The sequence below is a fragment of the Cervus elaphus genome, chromosome 31, assembly GCF_910594005.1.
Source record: "Cervus elaphus chromosome 31, mCerEla1.1, whole genome shotgun sequence".
Classification (NCBI taxonomy): domain Eukaryota; kingdom Metazoa; phylum Chordata; class Mammalia; order Artiodactyla; family Cervidae; genus Cervus; species Cervus elaphus.
The window spans coordinates 54,818,362-54,840,594 of record NC_057845.1 but is presented as its reverse complement, the minus strand read 5'-3'; the positions used below and the strand labels follow the sequence as shown (position 1 = coordinate 54,840,594).

Genomic DNA, 22,233 nt, shown 5'->3' with positions numbered 1-22,233 from the left:
GAGGCCTGTCGTGCTGCTATTCATGGGGTCGCAAAGAGTTGGACAGGACTGAGCGACTGAACTGAACTGATCATGTGAGATGAGTGCAATTGTGCAATAGTTTGAACATTCTTTGGCATTGCCTTTCTTGGGATTGGAATGAAAACTGAACTTTTCTAGTCCTGTGGCCACTGTTGAGTTTTCCAGATTTGCTGGCATATTGAGTGCAGCACTTTCACAGCATCATCTTTTAGGATTTGAAATAGCTCAACTGGAATTCTATCACCTCCACTAGCTTTGTTTGTTGTGATGCTTCCTAAGGCCCACCTGACTTCACATTCCAAGATGTCTGGCTCTAGGTGAGTGACCACACCATTGTGGTTATTTGGGTCATGAAGATCTTTTTTGTATAATTCTTCTGTGTATTCTTGCCACCTCTTCTTAATATACTCTGCTTTTGTTAGATCCATACCATTTCTGTCCTTTATTGTGTTCATCTTTGCATGAAATATTCCCTTGATATCTCTGATTTTCTTAAAGAGTTCTCTAGTCTTTCCCATTGTATTGTTTTCCTCTATTTCTTTGCACTGATCCCTAAAGAAGGCTTTCTTATCTCTGCTTGCTATTCTTTGGAAATCTGCATTCAAATGGGTATATCTTTCCTTTTCTCCTTTGTTTTTCACTTCTCTTCTTTTCTCAGCTATTTGTAAGTCCTCCTCAGACAACCATTTTGCCTTTTTGCATTTCTTTTTCTTGGGGATGGTCTTGATCCCTGCCTCCTGTACAAAGTCACAGACCTCTGTCCATAGTTCTTTAGGCACTCTATCTATCAGATCTAATATGTATGTATAATCATAAGGGATTTGATTTACATCATACCTGAATGGTCTAGTGGTTTCCCTCACTTTCTTCAATTTAAGTCTGAATTTGGCAATAAGGAGTTCATGATCTGAGCCACAGTCAGCTCCCAGTCTTGTTATTGCTGACTATATAGAGCTTCTCCATCTTTGGCTGCAAAGAATAGAATCAATCTGATTTCTGTATTAACCATCTGGTGATGTCAATGTATAGAGTTTTCTCTTATGTTGTTGGAAGAGGGTGTTTGCTATGACCAATGAATTCTCTTGGCAAAATTTTGTTAGCCTTTGACCTGCTTTGTTTTGTACTCTATGGCCAAATTTACCTGTTACTCCAGCTATCTCTTGACTTCTTACTTTTGCATTTCAGTCCCCTATGGCCTGCTTCAGGGTCAGAGGCACTGAGTGCAGCAGTGTGTGCTTGGGACCTTTGAAGGAGGTTACAGGGAGGGAACACAGCATGGCCCATCAACAGAAAAGTGGATTAAAGATTTACTGAACATGGCCCCACCCATCAGAACAAGACCCAGTTTCCCCCTCAGTTTCCTCCTCTCTCCCATCAGGAAGCTTCCATAAGCCCCTTATCCTTATCCACCAGAAGGCAGACAGAATGAAAAAACATAGTCACAGAAAACTAACCAAACTGATCACATGAACCACAGCCTTGTCTAGCTCAATGAAACTATGAGCCATGCTGTGTAGGGTCACCCAAGATGCATGGGTCATGGAGGAGAGCTCTGACAAAACGTGGTCCACTGGAGAAGGGAACGGCAAACCACTTCAGTATTCTTGCCTCGAGAACCCCATGAACAGTATGAAAAGGTAAAAAGGTATGACAGTGAAAGATGAACTTCCCAGGTCAGTAAGTACCCAATATGCTCCTGGAGAAGAGGGAGAAATAACTCCAGAAAGAATGAAGAGACAGAGCCAAAGCAAAACTAACACCCAGTTGTGGATGTGACAGGTGATGGAAGTAAAGTCCGATGCTATAAAGAGCACTATTGAATAGGAACCTGGAATGTTAAGTCTATGAATCAAAGCAAAATCAAGGAAGTGGTCAAACAGGAGATGGCAAGAGTGAACATCAACACTCTAGGAATCAGTGAATTAAAATGAACTGGAATGGGTGAATTTAACTCAGATGACCATTATATCTACTACTGTGGGCAAGAATCCCTTAGAAGAAATGGAGTAGCCATCATAGTCAACAGAAGAGTCCAAAATGCATACTTGGATCAATCTCAAAAATAACAGGATGATATCTGTTCATTTCCAAGGCAAACCATTCAATATCACAGTAATCCAAGTCTATGCCCTGACCAGTAATGCTGAAGAAGCTGAAATTGAATGGCTCTCTGAAGACCTACAAGACCTTCTAGAACTAACATCCAAAAATGATGTCCTCTGCATTATAGGAGACTGGAATGCAAAAGTAGGAAGTCAAGAGCTACCTGGAGTAACACCTTACTTAGATAAATGGATAGATCAACCAGGAAGAAAGTAATAAGGAAACACTTGATTTAAATGACACATTAGTCAGATTGACTTAGTAGAATTATAAAAAAATTCCATCCAAAAGGAGCAGAATATACATTATTTTCAAGTGCACTTGGAATATGCTCCAGGATAGATTACATTCTAGGATACAAAGTTTGTCTCAATAAATGTAAGAAAATTAAAATCATATCAAGAATCTTTTCTGACCACAATGCTTTGAGACCAGAAATCAATTGCCAGGATAAAATACAAAAGCCCACAAATACATGGAGGCTAAACAATATGCTACTAAGCAACCGATAGATTACCAGAAAAAATCAAAGAAATAAAAAAGTACCTTGAGATAAAAATAAACACACAAGGATCTCAAATCTATGGGACATAGCGAAAACATTTCTATAATGGAATTTTATAAGATCATTCACAGTAGATACTGTAGAAACAAATCATAATTATCTTCCATTGAATTCCACACAAATAAAAAAAGAAAAAAGAATGATACAGATACCTGTTCCTTGTAGTTTTAGGGGTGGAATTCCGTTGGCCTGGAGAAAGAGATAAAATACAGAGAACAAAAAATAAAAATATATTTCTCACAAGTAAATAGATACAGTGATTGCTTCATTTATTAATTTAATTCTAGCTAGTGGCTCAGATGGTAAAGCGTCTGCCTATAATGTGGGAGACCTGGGTTCAATCCCTTGGTCGGGAAGATCCCCTGGAGAAGGAAATGGCAACCAACTCCAGTATTCTTGCCTGGAAAATCCCATGGACTGAGGAGCCTGGTAGGCTACAGTCCATGGGGTCGCAAAGAGTTGGATACGACTGAGCGACTTGACTTTTTATAATAGAAGGTCTTCTCTGGTGGTTCAGCAGTAAAGAATCTGCTTGCAATGCAGGAGATGCACGTTTGATACCTGGGTAGGGGCGATCCCCTAGAGAAGTGAATGGCAACCCACTCTAGTATTCTTGCCTGGGAAATCCCACCGACAGAAGAGCCTGGCAGGCTCAAAAGAGTCAGACACAATTTAGCAACTAAGCAACAACAAAACGATCCTGCACGTGATAGTTATATTTCTATCTAAATGATTTACTCAGAAACAATCTTGTCTTTTATTTCATTAAGACGTTATGTGAACGTTATCACTTTTAAAAGCCTTACTTAGTTTCTTTTGACTAACCATCCCCCAGGTGGGTTTACATTGTTAACTTTAGGAAGATGATTTTCTTCAACAAAGACTACTGTTTTGTGGCCACTACAAGTACACATATGAAGGTTCTGAATGCTTTTCTGCCCACCAGAAGGATCATTTGATCACCACTTCTTTAGCTTTTACTTCTGTCTTTGGTGGGTTCACGTTTCACTCCCTATTCTTTGACCTTTCTTCTCTGCACATGCCTTTTGTAGCCATCCAAATAGCCTCACAGACTTCGAGTGAGTAAAATTATAAAGAAGTATCACACATGCCAAATAAGTGTTTAATTTCAAAATCATTCCAGTATTCCTACCCAAATATTTTGCGATGAGAGTGGGAATATGAATATTCTCTCTATGGTATTAAAACTAAGCAATTTCAATGAAAATATCCTTTTCATATTATGCTTAGAAAAAAGAAATGAGTCTATCATTATTCCTAAAAATTTCCCCAGATAAAGACCTCTGGAGAGTTAAACTCTATCTTGCCTGTCTTGATTGCGTTCTCCTGCATGGCTAGAATGGGATTTCCCTGGTGGCTCGGTTGGTAAAGAATGTGCCTGCAATGCAGGAGTCCCGAGTTCAACCTATGGGTCAGGAAGCTTCCCTGGAGAAGGGAATGGCTGCCCACTCCAGGACTCTTGCCTGAAGAATTCCATGCACAAAGGAGCCTAGCCGGCTACAGTCCATGGGCTCACAGAGTCAGACAGGGCTGAGTGACTAACACTTTCACTTTAAGTTCATACCGTTAGCTGCTGCCGTTGCTAAGTCGCTTCAGTCGTGTCCGACTCTGTGTGACCCCATAGACGGCAGCCCACCAGGCTCCTCTTCCCTGGGATTCTCCAGGCAATAATATTGGAGTGGATTGCCATTTCCTTCTCCAATGCATGTACACATGCTAAATCGCTTCAGTCCTGTCTGACTCTGCGCGACCCCATAGACGGCAGCCCACCAGGCTCCTCCGTTCACAGGATTCTCTAGGCAAGAATACTGGAGTGGGTTGCCATTTCCTTCTCCATCATACGGCTAGACTAGCCACTATTTCTCTCTCTCTCTTTTGTTTCCTAATTCAGCAACATGCATCTTCATATTTCAAATTTTCTACAACTCTATCTTACCTAGGAATCTCACTTCCACTAGAATTCTGGGAAAACAGTGTCCATTGGCTCTTTGCCACAAATCTACTGTTCCTAAGTTTTAAATTAATATAGCAATACAATTTCTGGAGTTTCCTTTTCACCCTTGCTTATGTATTTATTTATTTTTAAAATACAACAGCCTTAATACTTCAAGGGTTGTTATAGATGTTCAGAGGTAATGATGCTGTGTAGCACTTTCAATGACTGTACTTTGTCAGTCAATCAAGTCAGGGGTTGTGAACCTAAAGCCAATGGGTGCAGGCCAGGGGCGGGGCTTAGAGCAAGTAACTGTCAGTGAGGTTGCAGTTGGTTGTGGCTGTTTCTGGATGAACGGATTAGCTCCCTTCCACCTATCACTTACATACTACATGATACTCCTCCTGACGCTCTGGATGGTGAGTCTTCCTTTAGCTTCCCATTCAGGAAATTGCCCTTCCTTGCTGGTACCTTGTTCCTCAAAGAGGAAACAAATATTTTCACAGTATTCCAGCTACAGATTCAGCCAACCATTCATCTTGAAGTTTCCACCTTTCCTATGACTTTGCCGAAGATCAACCAGCCTCTCGGTGTGAATTTCTGTCCCTTAGCCCCTGCCCCTCCTCCATTACACTTCCCATATCAACTTTCCAAGCTGCTCACCGACCTAGTATTTATTCTCTCTGCCTTACAAGGCACTAAGAGGAAACCACACTGACGCCGTGGCTAATCTTAGGTGTATGGAGCAGAGCCGAGAGCGAGGAAGGGCTCATTCTAGTGAAGAAATCTTAGGAAGGCAACAGACCGCCCACCTTCACAGCGTCTGTGAGTAAGAAGATGTGTGTTGTGTGGTCAGAGAGTCCAACTCCAGTTTTTCACCTGTCAAAAATCATGAGAGCTTTGCAGCTTCTTAAGATTACTGGGCTCCCACAGCACTCTTTTCAGGATACTTTTGTCACTTAATTCCTGCAAAAAGTAGTGATTAAAAGCAAGAAATATTTCCCATTTTCAGGGACAGAGTGAATCAGTATGATTTCCACACCATGAGAGAGAGAATTTCTCAAGGCTGACTGTTGTTGGGGACAAATCCATGTGCCATTTGAGAGGACAATTATTAACCTCCCACAGAAAGAGATTTGAGGCATTATTTAATTTTCCTGATAAGTTAATGTAGGAAACCCATGTGGCAATTTTAAGGCAAATCAGTATTTTTTTCCTTAATGCATGTGACATGGACTTATAAACTTATTCAAAATTGTTAAAAGTCAATTTAAGCTGAATAATAAAAATTGTAATTACATTGAAAATCTGTTTAATCTAAACTGCTACTTCTTTACCCATATTTTTTAAAGTGTCAAGCTTGAATAATATTAGCATTTACATGCTGACTTAACATGAGATCATTTTGTGGGAGTAAAGGTTTGTTAGAATTTGGAGTGGAGATTGAAGAAACTGATATGAGTTTTCACAACCAAACTGAAATTCTTCTGAGTTTGATCATATATTTCCCCAAAGTTCAAGTATAATTAAGATTTGGGGTAATTTTATTCTTTTATTAAAGGGATTTATTAGAATTGAATATACAAACACTTATTAAGGTTTTCAAATAAGCTACTTTAGAAATGAGAAACCTGCTTATGGGATCATGTATCTCTGCTTTTAGTTTGGAAGACAATAGACTCCTTAACTGTATTAAATTCTGCGAGCATAGAGGAATATATAACTATGATGCAGAAAATATTTTCCTTTTTTGTTCAAGCCCTTTTGCTTTGTAACAGTGAGAAAATTAATAGGTGTCATTGACAATATTTTACTAACCAGTTTGATTTTGAGAGCAAATACACTAGTCTTTCAGTGTTCTTCCCTAAGGCACAGATTTCTCCTAGAGCAGTGCTTCTAAATAATGGCTGACTATTAGAATCACTGGGAAGCTTTTAAGGTTCCCAATATTCAGGCTGCACTTTATACCAATTAAATTAACCTCTGGGGAGCCACCCAGGTAAATCCCTGTATTTTTAAAACTCTCTGATTCTAATATGTAGCCAAGGTTAAAAATGTCTGTCTTAGAAGGATAACTGAGCTTACTTTGCTGTATCACTATTCTATTATCAAGATCCCCTGGTCTACTTCCAGTTCTTAACATGTTACAGTAAGGTTGAGGAATTTAGAAATTCTTCTAGGAAAAACAAAACCAACAAGTTTAAAAAAAAAGAAAGAAAGAAAGCAGCCCCAGACCCTGGGAAACTGGTCGGACACTCAGGGCCAGGTGCCACTCGGCGTTGCCACAAACTGGTGTGATGGTCACAGCTAGTCCATGTTGTTCTCTCATTTGACATAAATAATCTCACAGAACATCAAAATCAGATGAGGTCACTACGAGATGATAATAAAATTGGACAGAACAAGTCACCATGCAACCCACCCAATACCGAATACCTCTCATTCTTGTCTGAAACGAGTGGCTGCTGCTTCTGTGCTCAGCACAGCTTTATCCCCATTCCTGTTTGCTCTCTCTGTAGGTGAGTTATTGAGTACCCAACCACGGAATTGTCCTTACTTTCTGACAGCACCCAAATCAGGATAAACTCTCACTTCCTTAGACCCTCCCTCTCCAATATTACCCAGATCCATAACTAGTTCTTTCTAACATCCTTTTACTGAAACCCCCCACCACAGTTCCCCAGGATGGATATGTCTCCCTCACTGAGACACATAATATACCAAACCTGTCAACTACAGATGTGTTTCTGGGGTCTTCCCCAGAAGGACACTAATATCCTTTCTCAAAATACCTGACTCAAGAATATTGGAAAAAAATGTTGGCTTAGAGACAGAAAATTGAGCAAGGTTGCTTTTTAATTGGGTGAAGCACAGTGGTTACTAACCTTGGCTACACATTAAAATCGCTTGGGGAGCCAGGCTGCCACGCAGACTGATTTAAATAGGAATAGTGGGGATAAGACTCATCACCAGTGTTATCATATCTCCCCAAGTGATTTCAAAGAAAGTTATAAATACAGGGAGAGAAATTACACAGACTGGGAAACTATACAAATTAGAAAACTGAAGCCAACAGCAGGTTGCCCAGAGTCTTTTATGCTGTAAGCCTAAGCCCAACAGACCTTTGCATGTGGGCAGTCAGAGCAGAGAGTTACCGCTTTCACATTAATGCTAATATGGCACAGTGTTTGCAAGGCTCTTTGATGCTGGTGATATAATACCATGTGGAAAGAAGCAGAAAGTATGATTATATAAGGATGAACCCAATTGTGTAAATAAAATATATAAGAGCTACTAGACGACATGATTGTGCAGAATTGTTTCCTGTTTTTGAAATGTTTGTTTATATATTTATTTCAAAAGTGTTCACCATAAGCATACATTTATTTAATTAGTCTTCTTTCAAAAAGTTGTTTAGATAGTCAGAAAAGAGCATATAAGAATCCATATAAGTATATGAAATATGAAAGTGAAAAAGACATTGCTGGATCATGAGAGGAAGTTTAGTAATAACTAATTGATTGCTTAGCGAGGCAGCAAGGTGAGATGCTAAGAGATGCTAAAAAATGTTAAGCCAATATTAGGAGAGATAAAATTGGAAGAATTCCCTCCATGAAGTTTAAGACCTTGATGTAAAATGTTCCTTACCATGGGAAGCAAGTGAGATTGGCAGACTGCAGCTATCACCTATTTCTTCAGACCAAGACACATCATGGCCCTTGTTCTTCTTCCAAGAAGTAACAATGGAAACATGTAACAATTCTCCTGTTTTAAGTCATTTTGGTTTCAATATTTTTCTTAGGTCCTTAGTTGCTATAAACATATTTAAAAATTAGAGAAAATCTGGCCCATGAATGTCTTGAAGCAGATAAAAGATGATTATTGTTGAATATCATCATGGTCTATTGATTTCTCTCTGGATATAACAAGAAAAGAGATCAGAATATCCTGCCCCTTCCACCACTTCCCACTTTGGAATAGCTGCCTGAACATGCTTCCATAAGCTCAGATAAGTGATGGGAAACCCCTCAGTTGTCCCTCCTGAGAACTAAGTAACCTGTACTAGCATGTGGTCCCTATTACTGGCTAGATGAAAAATCCTCTTTTCAGTTGAATAGATACAGCATGAATAATAGCTGATTAGTGCCTGGCATCATAAGAACACAGGATGACACTGGACAGTCTCTATTACTTGGGGTTGTACTTTTTCTTTATCATTTAAATAGAGAACATCATAGAAGAGGAAAGTGAAAGTAAAGTCGCTTAGTTGCGTCGGACTCTTTGCGACCCTGTGGACTGTAGCCCACCAGGCTCCTCCATCCATGGGATTTTCCAGGCAAGAATACTGGAGTGGATTGCCATTTCCTTCTCCAGGGTATCTTCCCAACCCAGGAGTCGAACCCAGGTCTCCCTCATTGTAGGCAAATGCTTTAACCTATGAGCCACATCCCTAATTTTGGCAGACTCTAAGAAATTACTGGAAATAAGGACAAATATAGGCTTTTTCCTTATTTTTTTAAGAAAAGCTTTAGGAGGCCACCAAGAAGAAAAATCTAACTTTCTTTTTGTTCTAGGCAAGTTTTGAAGAGTCCTGAGAGTTGGATTCAGACAGCCTGTGAGAAACCACAGGATGGATGGCCAAATTTCTAATTTCACTTCTTTTCGGAAAGGGTTTACTGATGAGTGGATGGAAGTTTTTAGGCATTCATTCTTGAAAACTTCTCAGGAACTCCCTAAAATCATTCTAATATTGTCTTTGATCTGTATAATTGGAGGTGGGTGTAATTCTTTTTATTTCAGTGTATTCTGTGGATATATTCTGTATATGTCACCATATAGAATTAAGGAAGGTAAAAATAGTAGGAAATTAGTGTTTTTTTCCTAAATTCATACCTCTATCCCAAGATTTTCAATCAAATGAATCCAATAATAATCTACTCCTGAAGAGAGACCATGTAAATCTGATTCATATTCTTCACCTCTATTGAGTTCAGAATATCCATACCTTCTTACTTGCTAAGTTATGGTTAGATTTAAGTGATGTGGTGAATTGAATCAGATTAACAGATAATCAAAGGTTAGGAATTTTATTGTTAACCTGCCTTATCATAAACTATAGTTTCATCCATATTTTTAAGTTAGCTGTCCCACAGCTTTCTTCACTTGGAAAAAGAATTTTCAAAGTGATAGGTCTTCTGAATGATTCAGTCACTTTTTAACCCCTTGATAGGTGTTCTCTTGGGATTCCTATGTGGCACTAGTGGCAAAAAACCCGTCTGCCAGTGCAGGAGACATAAGAGACTTGGGTTTGATCACTGGGTGGGAAGATCCCCTGGAGGAGGGCATGACAACTCACTCCAGTATTCTCACCTGGAGCATCCCATGGCCAGAGGAGCCTGGAGGGACACAGTCCATAGGCTGCCAGAGAGTCCAGCCCTACTGACGCAGCTTAGCAGGGCACGGCACAGATGTTCTCTTGGGTTTTATCCAAATAGTAAAATATGCTGAGCTTTTATGAGAAGAACAGAACACTGTAGAAATCAAAAGAAAGGACAATTTTTGCATCCTTTGACCTGATTAGGAACTGTATTACAAAGAATTAGGAAACAGTAAACTGAAGGAAACGCTGTGATATTGCTTATTGCGCTTAGAGAAAAGGACAAAGTCAAGCGCTCATTATCGGTTTTCCAACAGGCAGTGAGGTGAACGTGCTAGCTCCTCAGTCGTGCCTGACTCTTTGTGACCCCATGGACCGTAGTCCGCCAGGGTCCTCCATTCGTGGGATTTTCCAGGAAAGAATTCTTGAGTGGGTTGCCATTTCCTTCTCCAGGGGATATTCCCGACCCAGGGATCAAACCCAGGCCTCCCTCGTTGCAGGCAGACTCTTTAGTGTCTCAGCCTCCAGGGAAGGTAGCTAGATTTTCTCATTGTTATACTAACTCCTCATTGTAATACTGAGGATCAGCCAGGATATTTCATTTTAGTTATTTATTAATCCCTCATTGCTGGATTGCTTAAGAAATGAATATCTGATTTATAGCATGTACATAAATTACTATAAATATTTTAGTAGTAACCCAAGAACCAATGACTACTAGCAATGTTTACTAAAGATTCTAAGGAAATTATGTACATCATAAAAGAAGTGAAGCATGAGTTTAGTAGATTACCAATTATACTGATTCTGTGTTTAAGTGTGAGGGAGGGCTTCAATAACTGTTTCGTCACTTACTTGCTATATTTCTATATTTCATTGTCTTCATATTAAAAAGTCATATTAAATTAAAGTTCTGTTAAGTGTGATATGTCATTGCCTTTCAATAGACATATTTTTTGCAGCACTTTTGAACCAACATTTGAAAGACTTTCCAATTCCTCTCCCTGTGATATTATTTTTACTTGGATGCAGTTTTGAAATGCTAAGTTTTACATCTGACAAGGTGTGTATAGTAAATATGTGTGTTTTATTTTTCTGAGTATATCTAAGATTCATACAAAGATGGCTTAAGGAAATTTGTAAGCCTATCTCTTCACTGCTCTGCCAGTTCATATATGCTTGTAATGCAAATAACATTAGATCAGCTGTGTAGAAAAAGGACCCAGGTGTGAAAGAGCTGAAATCCAGCTTAACATCGTCAAACAGAGCCTAGGTCTCAGACTAGGTAAGTAATTCAGAATGAATACACATAGCCACTGAGAGTGTGAGTAGCTTAGCATTTAATCATAATTCAAAACCTCAGACAAGAAATTGGCTAACAAGGTGGAAATCCAGAAAGACTTTGAACTACTGATACAGGACTCCGTTACCAAGAGAATTCTGACATTGAACCAATCTAGTGCCTCAGGAATGTTTCGTGGGGTTCCCATTAGGATGGAGGCTCTCTCTAAGCTTGACTTAGCATGTATCAAGAAGCATACCCTGAACCTCTTACATGGAGTTAGAAGTGACAGAAAAAGCAAACTATATAGCCAAGGTATCTACAGTAATACTAAATAGTTGGGAATAGCTGTAGTCAGGTAGAGAAGAGAGAATATATTTACTACAAGGAATGTAGAATGCATTACTAGCACATTAAATAGTCCTCTAGCCCAGGGGTTGGCAGCAAAGTTGTTTTTTTTTTTTTTCTGTAAAAAGCCACAGAGTGAATATTTTGGACTACACAGGCTGTATGATCGCTATCACAGCTACTCAATTCTGCCACTGTAATTTAAAAGCAGCCACAGACAATACATAAGTAAATTGGCATAGCTGTATTCCAATAATACTTCATTACCAAAAACAGGCATTGAGCCAGATTTGTTCCCAGGGACCATAGTTTGCCAACACCTGCCTTAGTTAATCAATATGTAAATAGGAATGTGTGTAAAAATGATTGACTTTCTCAAACAAATTCAGTGATGTTAAAAAAGATAATGGAAACCATATATCCAGGCAAAAACAGAAGCAGATTACTACTTCATTTCTTATGAACAGGTTTCATAATCATATGATATTTTACATAAATGTGACTTTAAATACTTCTATAAACCTTCCTATTTATCAACAACTCTTTAAAGGAAAGGTCCCTATGTCTAGAACTGTGAAGGGTCTAAGATTTTACTCAGGTTTCAATCTAATAAATTAACATGCCACAGTTTCACAATCCTGTCAAAACACATGGGACTCCTAGGCTAGAGACAAAATACTCTATTACTCATAGCAATAGCAGAATCCAGAGCCTCAGGATTTTCTTGTCCCATTCTATGAACCCCACAAAGAGAAGTAAAGAGGGCAAGGTGAAATCTGCATACACATTGGGTTACATTATAAGAGAGGAAATCTGAGTTTAGAGAACTTGAATTATTTTATGATGGGCATTGAGCTCATCTTCCCCCTTGCTCCAGAGAGAGGTATTATCCTTATTACACAGGACTGTAATAGTAAACCTGCCCTTTGTTCTGGAGGGAGACACTTGCTGTATCTTCCAAAGCTGTTAGTACATACAAATATTCTTGAAAGAAAATATTCCTGGAAGAAAAGCAATCAGTGCCTCCACCCATAATGTACAGAGATACACAAGAGACCAGTGAAGAATTACGTTCCAAATACAAGAATATCACCTAACCAGTAGGACTGTGTTTCCTTCATGAGTGAATGTTGAATGGGTGTGTTAATGAACCAAACTCATCTCTGCTCACCCTCAAGCAGGAAAGCCAATCTACTGATGGTGGATTGTGGTGAAGGAAAGCATCTATTATAAGGTGCCATACAATGAGTACCGGACATCTAGTGCTCAGAAAGTCTTCACTGATGGGTTTCAGCAAAGCATTTTAAAAGCAAGGCAAATGAGGGGAGTCCCAGGGTATGTGATCAACTTGTGCACAATTATCTGATTGGTTGATAGTGAGGTAAAGTAAAATCATTGCAAATATTTCCTGGTTCCAACCAGACTCCTGAGGGGATGTGTTTATTTCTTTCATTAGGTGGGGGTTTCGCATCTGTAAAATAACTCAGCAGATATGCATCAGACACTATTATTTAGATACTTAAGAGAGGAGCTAAAGCAGAGGCTATGAGGGAGGGGTCTATCTGGGGAAGGCCCCATAGAGTCCTGCTTAGTTACAGACACCCATAATAAGGGTTAAAAATTGAAACTAAATATTTTATGATAAATGCCACTAATTAATTATTTCATGAACTGCATTAACTTCCTAGTTTCTTATTCCTACTGTTCTTCCATACACATCTACATAAGCCATGGCTAATTATGTAGTTTCTGGAATTTGATGTAATTGTTTACTCCTTTGTGGATTTTGTGCATGATGATCCATCTACCCAAAATCTCTTTCTCTTGTAGGCCTGAAAATCTCCTACATATCCTTTAGTACCTATGTCAATGTATTTCCTATGTTTGTTCTTTAAAAAGAAACACTAGACATAAAGATGTCCATTAACTTTTTGCTGTATTTGGTAATGATCTGATGGAAAACTATGAAAATCCAACAGAGTTAAGACTTAAGCACTTACTATGTTGTTATGTATCTTTTTATTTTTTGCTAGAGATAGGAGTGCCTGATATGTATTCCATGCTAACAGACGAATGGGTAAATGAGAAAATAACAGTCTTATATTATTAGGTCCAAGAATATGCAGATGCCATACAATGGATGGATCCACACTTATTTTTTAATCTATTTACACCGGTAATTATCTTTAATGTTGCATTTGATATGGATGTTTACCTGTTCCACAAGTTATTTTGGCAGGTAAGAAGTTATTTTAGAGAGTAAGAAGTTATTTTGGCAGGTGTTATTTTCAATAATATTATTCACTCATGAACTACTACATGTGATCTATGTTCAGGCTTTTCTTAAATTTTAAAAAACTTAAAAAAAATTTTCTTACAAAAAATTTTTCTTACATTTAAAAAACTATTTTGAGATATAATTTACATGCAGTAGTGTGCATACATTTTGAGGATACAGTTTGATGAGTTTTGATAAATACCTGTGTAACCATCACCCAATCCAAATATAAAAATTTTCGTCAACCTAGAGAATTCCCTCAGAATTTCTTTGAAGTCAGTCCCTTACCAATGTATCAGTGAGGCAATCCCTAATCCAACCTTTTTTTTTTTTTTTAATGATTCAATTTAATTTGACTTACCTTAGAAATTTGTCCAAATATTGATGTGACTTTCAACACAAACAGTAATTTGCAAGGTCATGGGGTACAAGTAGAAAGACTGATTTTCTCATTATTTGTTATTTCCATATGCTACATTTCTTTCAAATATTAATTAATCAGAAAAAAGTAGGAGGTGGTTTCTACAGCTTTATTCTTAAAGCCTCAAATAGATGCCAGGTGAAAAATATTACATAGTGACTTTTACAGGCATTATTTTCAAAAATCATTCCTAAGAAAGATAAATTGTATTCAATTAAATTGATTTTAAAAATCCATTACATATTGTTTTTAGCTGGTTCTTCAATAATTACTTAATAGTTTCATTGTCTTCCATGTATGACTTAGATTCATGATCAAAAATAGTAAATCTCTCCTTTGGTACCATTGTAGTTTTCATTTTTCCAAAAGTTTTTACTTTTGGTGAAGTCCAATTTGTCCAAATATTGAAAAATTTTTCCTTTAGAATTTGTGTTTTTATGTCATATTAAAAAATTATTTCCTAATTAAAGATCACTAAGATTTTCTCCTATGTTTTCTTCTAGAAGTTTAATTAGTTTAGATTTCCCATTTAGGCCTATGATCAAATTTGAGCTAATTTTTTAATTAATTTTTTTAATGATATGAGTTGCATGTTCAGGTTAATACTAGTTATTGACTGTATTCCCCACACTGTACATTTCAAACCTGTGACTCATTTGTTTTGTACTGAAAGTTTGTACTTCTTAATTCCCCACATCTATTTCTTTCCTTCTCTCAATCCCCTCGCCAGGTGGTTACTTGTTTGTTCTCTTTATGAATCTGTTTCTGTTTTGTTGTTTGTTCACTTAGCATACTACCCCCTAGGTCCATCCATGTTGTTGTAAATGACAAGATTTCATTCTCTTCTGTTGCTCAGTAGTCTTCCATTGTGTGCATATGTATATATACCTCATCTGTTCTATCCGCCTATCAACGAACATTTAGGTTGCTTCATATCTTGGCTATTGTAAATAATGCTGCAATGAACATCACTTCAGTTCAGTTCAGTCACTCAGTGGTGTCCAACTCTTTGCAACCCCATGACTCGCAGCACGTCAGGCCTCCCTGTCCATCACCAACTCCCGGAGTTTACTCAAACTCATGTGCATAGAGTCGGTGATGCCACCCAGCCATCTCATCCTCGGTCGTCCCCTTCTCCTCCTACCCTCAATCCCTCCCAGCATCAGGGTCTTTTCCAATGAGTCAACTCTTCACATGAGGTGGCCAAAGTATTGGAGTCTCAGCTTCAGCGTCAGCCCTTCCAATGACACCAAAGACTGATTTCCTTTAGGATGGACTAGTTTGATCTCCTTGCAGTCCAAGGGACTCTCAAGAGTCTTCTCCAACACCACAGTTCAAAAGCATCAATTATTCGGCACTCAACTTTCTTCGCAGTCCAACTCTCACATCCATACATGACTACTGGAAAAACCATAGCCTTGACTAGACAGACCTTTGTTGGCAAAGTAATGTCTCTGCTTTTTAATATGCTGCCTAGGTTGGTCATAACTTTCCTTCCAAGGAGCAAGTGTCTTTTAATTTCATGGCTGCAATCACCATCTGCAGGGATTTTGGAGCCCCCAAAAATAAAGTCTGACACTGTTTCCACGTTTCCCCATCTATTTCCCATGAAGTGATGGGACCAGATGCCATGATCTTAGTTTTCTGAATGTTGAGCTTTAAGCCAACTTTTTCACTCTCCTCTTTCACTTTCATCAAGAGGCTTTTTAGTTCCTCTTCACTTTCTGCCATAAGGGTGGTGTCATCTGCATATCTGAGGTTATTGATATTTCTCCCGGCAATCTTGATTCCAGCTTGTGCTTCTTCCAGCCCAGCGTTTCTCATGATGTACTCTGCATATAAGTTAAATAAGCAGGGTGACAGTATATAGCCTTGACGTACTCCTTTTCCTATTTGGAACCAGTCTGTTGTTCCATGTCCAGTTCTAACTGTTGCTTCCTGATCTGCATATAGGTTTCTCAAGAGGCAGGTCAGGTGGTCTCTGAAAGAGATTCCCATCTCTTTCAGCATTTTCCACAGTTTATTGTGATTCACACAGTCAAAGGCTTTGGCATAGTCAATAAAGCAGAAATAGATGTTTTTCTGGAACTCTCTTGCTTTTTCGATGATCCAGCGGATGTTGGCAATTTGATCTCTGGTTCCTCTGCCATTTCTAAAACCAGCTTGAACATCTGGAAGTTCACAGTTCATGTATTGCTGAAGCCTGGCTTGGAGAATTTTGAGCATTACTTTACTAGCATGTGAGATGAGTGCAATTGTGTGTTAGTTTGAGCATTCTTTGGCATTGCCTTTCTTTGGGATTGGAATGAAAGCTGACCTTTTCCAGTCCTGTGGCCACTGCTGAGTTTTCCAAATTTGCTGGCATATGGAGTGCAGCACTTTCACAGCATCATCTTTCAGGATTTGAAATAGCTTAACTGGAATTCCATCACCTCCACTAGCTTTGTTCATAGTGATGCTTTCTAAGGCCCACTTGACTTCACATTCCAGGATGTCTGGCTCTAGGTGAGTGATCACACCATCATGATTATCTGGGTCGTGAAGATCTTTTTGGTACAGTTCCTCTGTGTATTCTTGCCACCTCTTCTTAATATCTTCTGCTTCTGTTAGGTCCATACCATTTCTGTCCTTTACCGAACCCATCTTTGCATGAAATGTTCCCTTGGTATCTCGAATTTTCTTGAAGAGATCTCCAGTCTTTCCCATTCTGTTGTTTTCCTCTATTTCTTTGCACTGATCCCTGAGGAAGGCTTTCTTATCTCTCCTTGCTATTCTTTGGAACTCTACATTCAAATGGGAATATCTTTCCTTTTCTCCTTTGCTTTTTGCTTCCCTTCTTTTCACAGATATTTGTAAGGCCTCCTCAGACAACCATTTTGCCTTTTTGCATTTCTTTTCCATGGAGATGGTCTTGATCCCTGTCTCCTGTACAATGTCACAAACCTCTGTCCATAGTTCATCAGGCACTCTATCAGATCTAGTCCCTTAAATCTATTTCTCACTTCCACTGCATAGTCATAAGGGATTTGATTTAGGTCATACCTGAATGGTCTAGTGGTTTTCCCTACTTTCTTCAATTTAAGTCTGAATTTGGCAATAAGGAGTTCATGGTCTGAGCCACAGTCAGCTTTTGGTCTTGTTTTTGCTGACTGTATAGAGCTTCTGCATCTTTGGCTGCAAAGAATATAATCAATCTGATTTTGGTGTTGACCATCTGGTGATGTCCATGTGTAGTGCCTTCTCCTGTGTTGTTGGAAGAGGGTGTTTGCTATGACCAGTGCATTCTCTTGGCAAAACTCTATTAGCCTTTGCCCTGCTTCATTCTGTACTCTAAGGCCAAATTTGCCTGTTACTCCAGGTGTTTCTTGACTTCCTACTTTTGCATTCCAATCCCCTAGAATGAAAAGGACATCTTTTTTGGGTGTTAGTTCTAAAAGGTCTTGTAGGTCTTCACAGAACCGTTCAACTTCAGCTTCTTCAGCATTACTGGTTGGGGCATAATCTTGAATTACCGTGATATTGAATGGTTTGCCTTGGAAACGAGCAGAGATCATTCTCTCGTTTTTGAGATTGCATCCAAGTACCGCATTTTGGACTCTTGTTGACCATGATGGCTACTCCATTTCTTCTAAGGGATTCCTGCCCACAGTAGTAGATATAATGGTCATCTGAGTTAAATTCACCCATTCCAGTCCATTTTATTTCGCTGATTCCTAGAATGTCGGCATTCACTCTTGCCATCTCCTGTTTGACCACTTCCAATTTGCCTTGATTCACGGACCTAACATTCCAGGCTCCTATGCAATATTGCTCTTTATAGCATTGGACCTTGCATCTATCACCAGTCATGTCCACAACTGGGTATTGTGCACATATTTTTTTGAATTAGCATTTTCTTTTTCTTTGTATGAATACCCAAAAGTGGAATTGCTGGATTATATGGTAGTCCAATTTTTAATTTTTTGAGGAATCTCCATATCTTTTTTCCATAGTGACTGCACCAATTTAAATTAAAGTGGTTCATAAGGTTTCCCTTTTCTCTACATCCTCCCCAACACTTGTTATTTGTTATCTTTTTGATAATAGCCCTTTTGACAGATGTGAGGTGATATCACATTGTTGAAATCAAGGATTTGCATTTCCCTGATGATTAATGGTGTTGAGCATATTTTCATATATTTATCGGTCATTTATATGTCTTCTTGGGAAAAATGACTATTCTGATCCTCTGCCCATTACTTAATGGGGTTGTTTGCTTGTTTTTGATGTTAAGTAACATGAGTTCTTTGTACGTTTTAGATCTTAACCCCTTATTGGATATATCGTTTGCAAATATCTTCCTCCATTTACTAAATGGTGATCTTTTTCTTTTGTTGATGATTTCCTTCACTATGCAAAAGTATTCTAGCTTCATGTAGTCACATTTATTTACTTTTGTTTTTCTTGCCTAAAGAGACAAACAAACAAACAAAAATGATTACTAAGATTGATGACAAGGATCTTACTACCTATGGTTTCTTCTAGAAGTTTTCCACATGTTTAGTCCATTTTGAATATATTTTTGTGCAGGATGTGAGAAAGTAGTACAGTTTAATTCTTTTGCATATAGCTATTCAGTTTTTTCAACACTATTTATCAAATAGGCTGTCTTTCCCCTATTATACATTTCTTCCTCCTTTGTCATAATTGACCACAGATTAATTGCCCATACAATAATTATTTTTTTCCTTTCTCAGGTTAGGGAAGCCTTCCCCTATTATTTCTTTAAATGTATCCTCTGTCCCTTATTCTCTCTCTTCTTCTTCAGAGACTTTATGACGCTACTGTTAGTATGTTTCATGTTCTTTCAGAGGTCTCTTAAACTGTCCTCCTTTCTTTTTGTATGTTTTTCTTTTTTGTATTTGGCTTCAGTGATTTCTAGTACTCTGTTTTCCAGTTCGCTGCTCCATTCCTCTGTATCTTCCAATCTACTGATGGTTACTTCTGCTGCTGCTGCTAAGTCATGTCAGTTGTGTCCGACTCTGTGCAACCCCATAGACGGCAGCCCACCAGGCTCCCCTGTCCCTGGGATTCTCCAGGCAAGAACAGTGGAGTGGGTTGCCATTTCCTTCTCCAATGCACGAAAGTGAAAAGTGAAAGTGAAGTCACTCAGTCATGTCCAACTCTTAGCAACCCCATGGACTGCAGCCCACCAGGCTCCTCCATCCATGGGATTTTCCAGGCAAGAGTACTGGAGTGGGGTACCATCGCCTTCTCTGGTCGATTACTTCTACTGCATTTTTAATTTTAACTATTACATTGTTTATCTCTGATTCTTCTTTATATTTTCTAACTCTTTGTTAAAAACTTCCATCTTCTCACTCTATTCATTTAATCTTCTCCTGGATTCTTGGATCATCTTTATCAGATAGATTGCTTATCTCTACTTCACTTAGTTCTGAGATTTTATCTTCTCCCTTCAAATATATATTTGGAACATACTCCACTGTTGCATCATTCTGCCTAATATGCTATTTTATTTATATGTATCTGATAGGTTCATTGCATTTTCCAACCTTGGGGAAGTGGTCTTTTTTAGGAGAAGTCCTCTGTGCCCCAGTGACACACTCCCCTCTCTTCACCAGAGCTACATCCTCTAGGGGTTCTTCTTACATGAGCTACATGGGTCCATCTCTTGCAGCAGGCTGACTACCGTGGCAAGTCTGACAGAGGTGGCTGGCCCTAGTCCAGCTGGTTTCTAGGCTTTGCCTCACGTGCATGCTGCCAGCTGCTGGTGGGAAGGGCCTGGACACAGGCAGCTGGCTGCAGATCCCTGGGGGATCCTGGGGCTCAGGCTGGCCCACTGGTGGGCAGAGCTGTGTTCTGTAGTGGGTTTCTGTGGGACCAGGGATCCTGTATCTAGTGTCTGTCTGATGATTGGTGGGTCCAGTTCCTGACACAGCTGATTATAGGACCTGGGGTGCTCCAAAGTTCATGTTGACCTGTTGGTGAGTAGGGCTGAATGCCAGGGGTGGGCAGTTGAGGCATCGAAAGTGTCTTGGAGCTGGTATTAGCTTGCTGATATGCTGGGTGGTGGAGGTCCCAGGGCTAGTATTGGACTGCTGATGGACAGGGCCATGATCCAAGGTGGGGGGGTGGGGGCCTGGAGCAAGTGCTGTCCTGTTCATCAGGATGGCTTTGGTGCTCTTGTGGTTCCTGGGTTCATGTCTACCCACTAGTGGGTGAGGATACATCCTGGGGATACTGCCAGATTGATTTTGGATGAAACTGGGTTCCTCCAGCTGACTGTAGAGTCAGAGGATCCTAGGATTAGTACCAGTATATTGATGTGTGGGGTTGGATCCTAGCCTTTTTGATGAACAGGGCCTTGTCTCAGGATAGCTGTACACTCAAGGAGTCTTAAGGAAACTAGCCTACTGGTGGGCAGAGCTGTATCCTGACCCAGGTAGCTGCTTGTCCTGAGGTGTTCCAATACTTTTGCCAACAAGCAGGGCCAGATTCTGCAGATTAATAAGCTAGACAAAGGATTCCAAAATGGCACTTGCCAGTACCAGGGTCCACATGGTAGAACAAGTTCCCCCAAATAGCTACCAGCTGTATCTATGTCTCTGGGTCATCATTCCACTCTGAAAGACTTTTCAAGATAAGTAGGTGGGTCTGACCCTGGCTTCTTTCAAATTATTGTTTCTGCCATGGGTCCCAGAGCATCTAAGATTTTGTGTGTGCCCTTTAAGAATGGAGGTTCTATTTCTCACAGCCATCTGTCTATCCCCAAAGCAAATCCTGCTGGCCTTCAAAGCCAAATGTTCTAGTGATATCATCTTCATGGTGCAGTACCCCCAGACCAGGGATCCTGATGCAAGGCCTGGACTCCACTTCTAAGAGAGAAACTCTGCAATTGTAATTATCCTTCTAGTTGTGGCTCACTCACTGTGGGTGTGGGTCTTGACTCTATAGTGTCTCTGGCCCCTCTTCCCATTTCATGGTGTGTTTCCTTTTTCTTTTTAATATAGTTGAGTTAAAATATTATGCTAGTTTCAAGTGTACAATGTAGTGAATCAATATATTTTGAGATTAAAAGATGATGGCTATAATTCTCTGTGCTACACAACGTGTCTTTGTTGCTTATTTTATACATCCCGTCAACCCCATACATTTACTTTGTCCCTACCTCACTTACCTTTCCCTTTTGGTAACCACTATTGGGATTCCCTGGTGGCTCAGATGGTAAAGTGTCTGCCCGCAATGAGGGAGACCTGGGTTTGATCCCTGGGTTGGGAAGATCCCCTGGAGAAGGAAATGGCAACCCACTCCACTACTCTTGCCTAGAAAATTCCATGGATGGAGGAGCCTGGTGGGCTACAGTCCATGGGGTCGCAAAGAGTCAGACAGGACTGAGCGACTTCACTTCACTTTCTCTTTGGTAACCACTAATTTGTTTTCTACATCTATGAATCTATTTCTCTTTTGCATATATATTCATTTGTATTTTTTATGATATATAAATAAATGTATATATATATAAATGTATATATATAAATGATATACAGTATTTATCTTTCTCTGATTGATTTCACTAAGCATAATGTTCTCTAAGTCCATCCACATTGCTGCAAATGGCAGAGTTTTATTCTTGCATTGGTTGTATAGTGGTGAGCATAGGTGCCTTCCATTCTTTTTATGGCTAAATAATATTCTATTGAATATAAAAACCACATCTTCTTATCTATTCATTTGTTAATGGGCACTTGAGTTGTCATGGTTTCTTTATATCTTTTTTTTTCTCTTTTTTTCTTTCTTTTTTGTTTTTTATTTATATCTCTAGTTGTAGATCTTTTCTGCTAGTCTTATGGCCTTTCTCTGTTTTAAATAGGAATGAGTAAT

At 39.2% G+C, this 22,233-nt stretch overlaps 1 protein-coding gene across 1 annotated transcript in view; it reads left to right on the top strand.

The window, feature by feature from the left end:
- Positions 1-4,918: 4,918 nt before the first annotated feature.
- SLC9C1 (solute carrier family 9 member C1) overlaps positions 4,919-22,233 on the top strand; it is a 107,932-nt gene continuing 90,617 nt past the window's right edge. The window contains exons 1-5 of the mRNA XM_043892874.1: positions 4,919-5,062; positions 5,339-5,468; positions 9,314-9,418; positions 10,983-11,083; positions 13,761-13,889. Of these exons, the coding sequence (XP_043748809.1) occupies positions 4,919-5,062; positions 5,339-5,468; positions 9,314-9,418; positions 10,983-11,083; positions 13,761-13,889 (609 nt within the window). The remainder of the gene's footprint in view (positions 5,063-5,338; positions 5,469-9,313; positions 9,419-10,982; positions 11,084-13,760; positions 13,890-22,233) is intronic.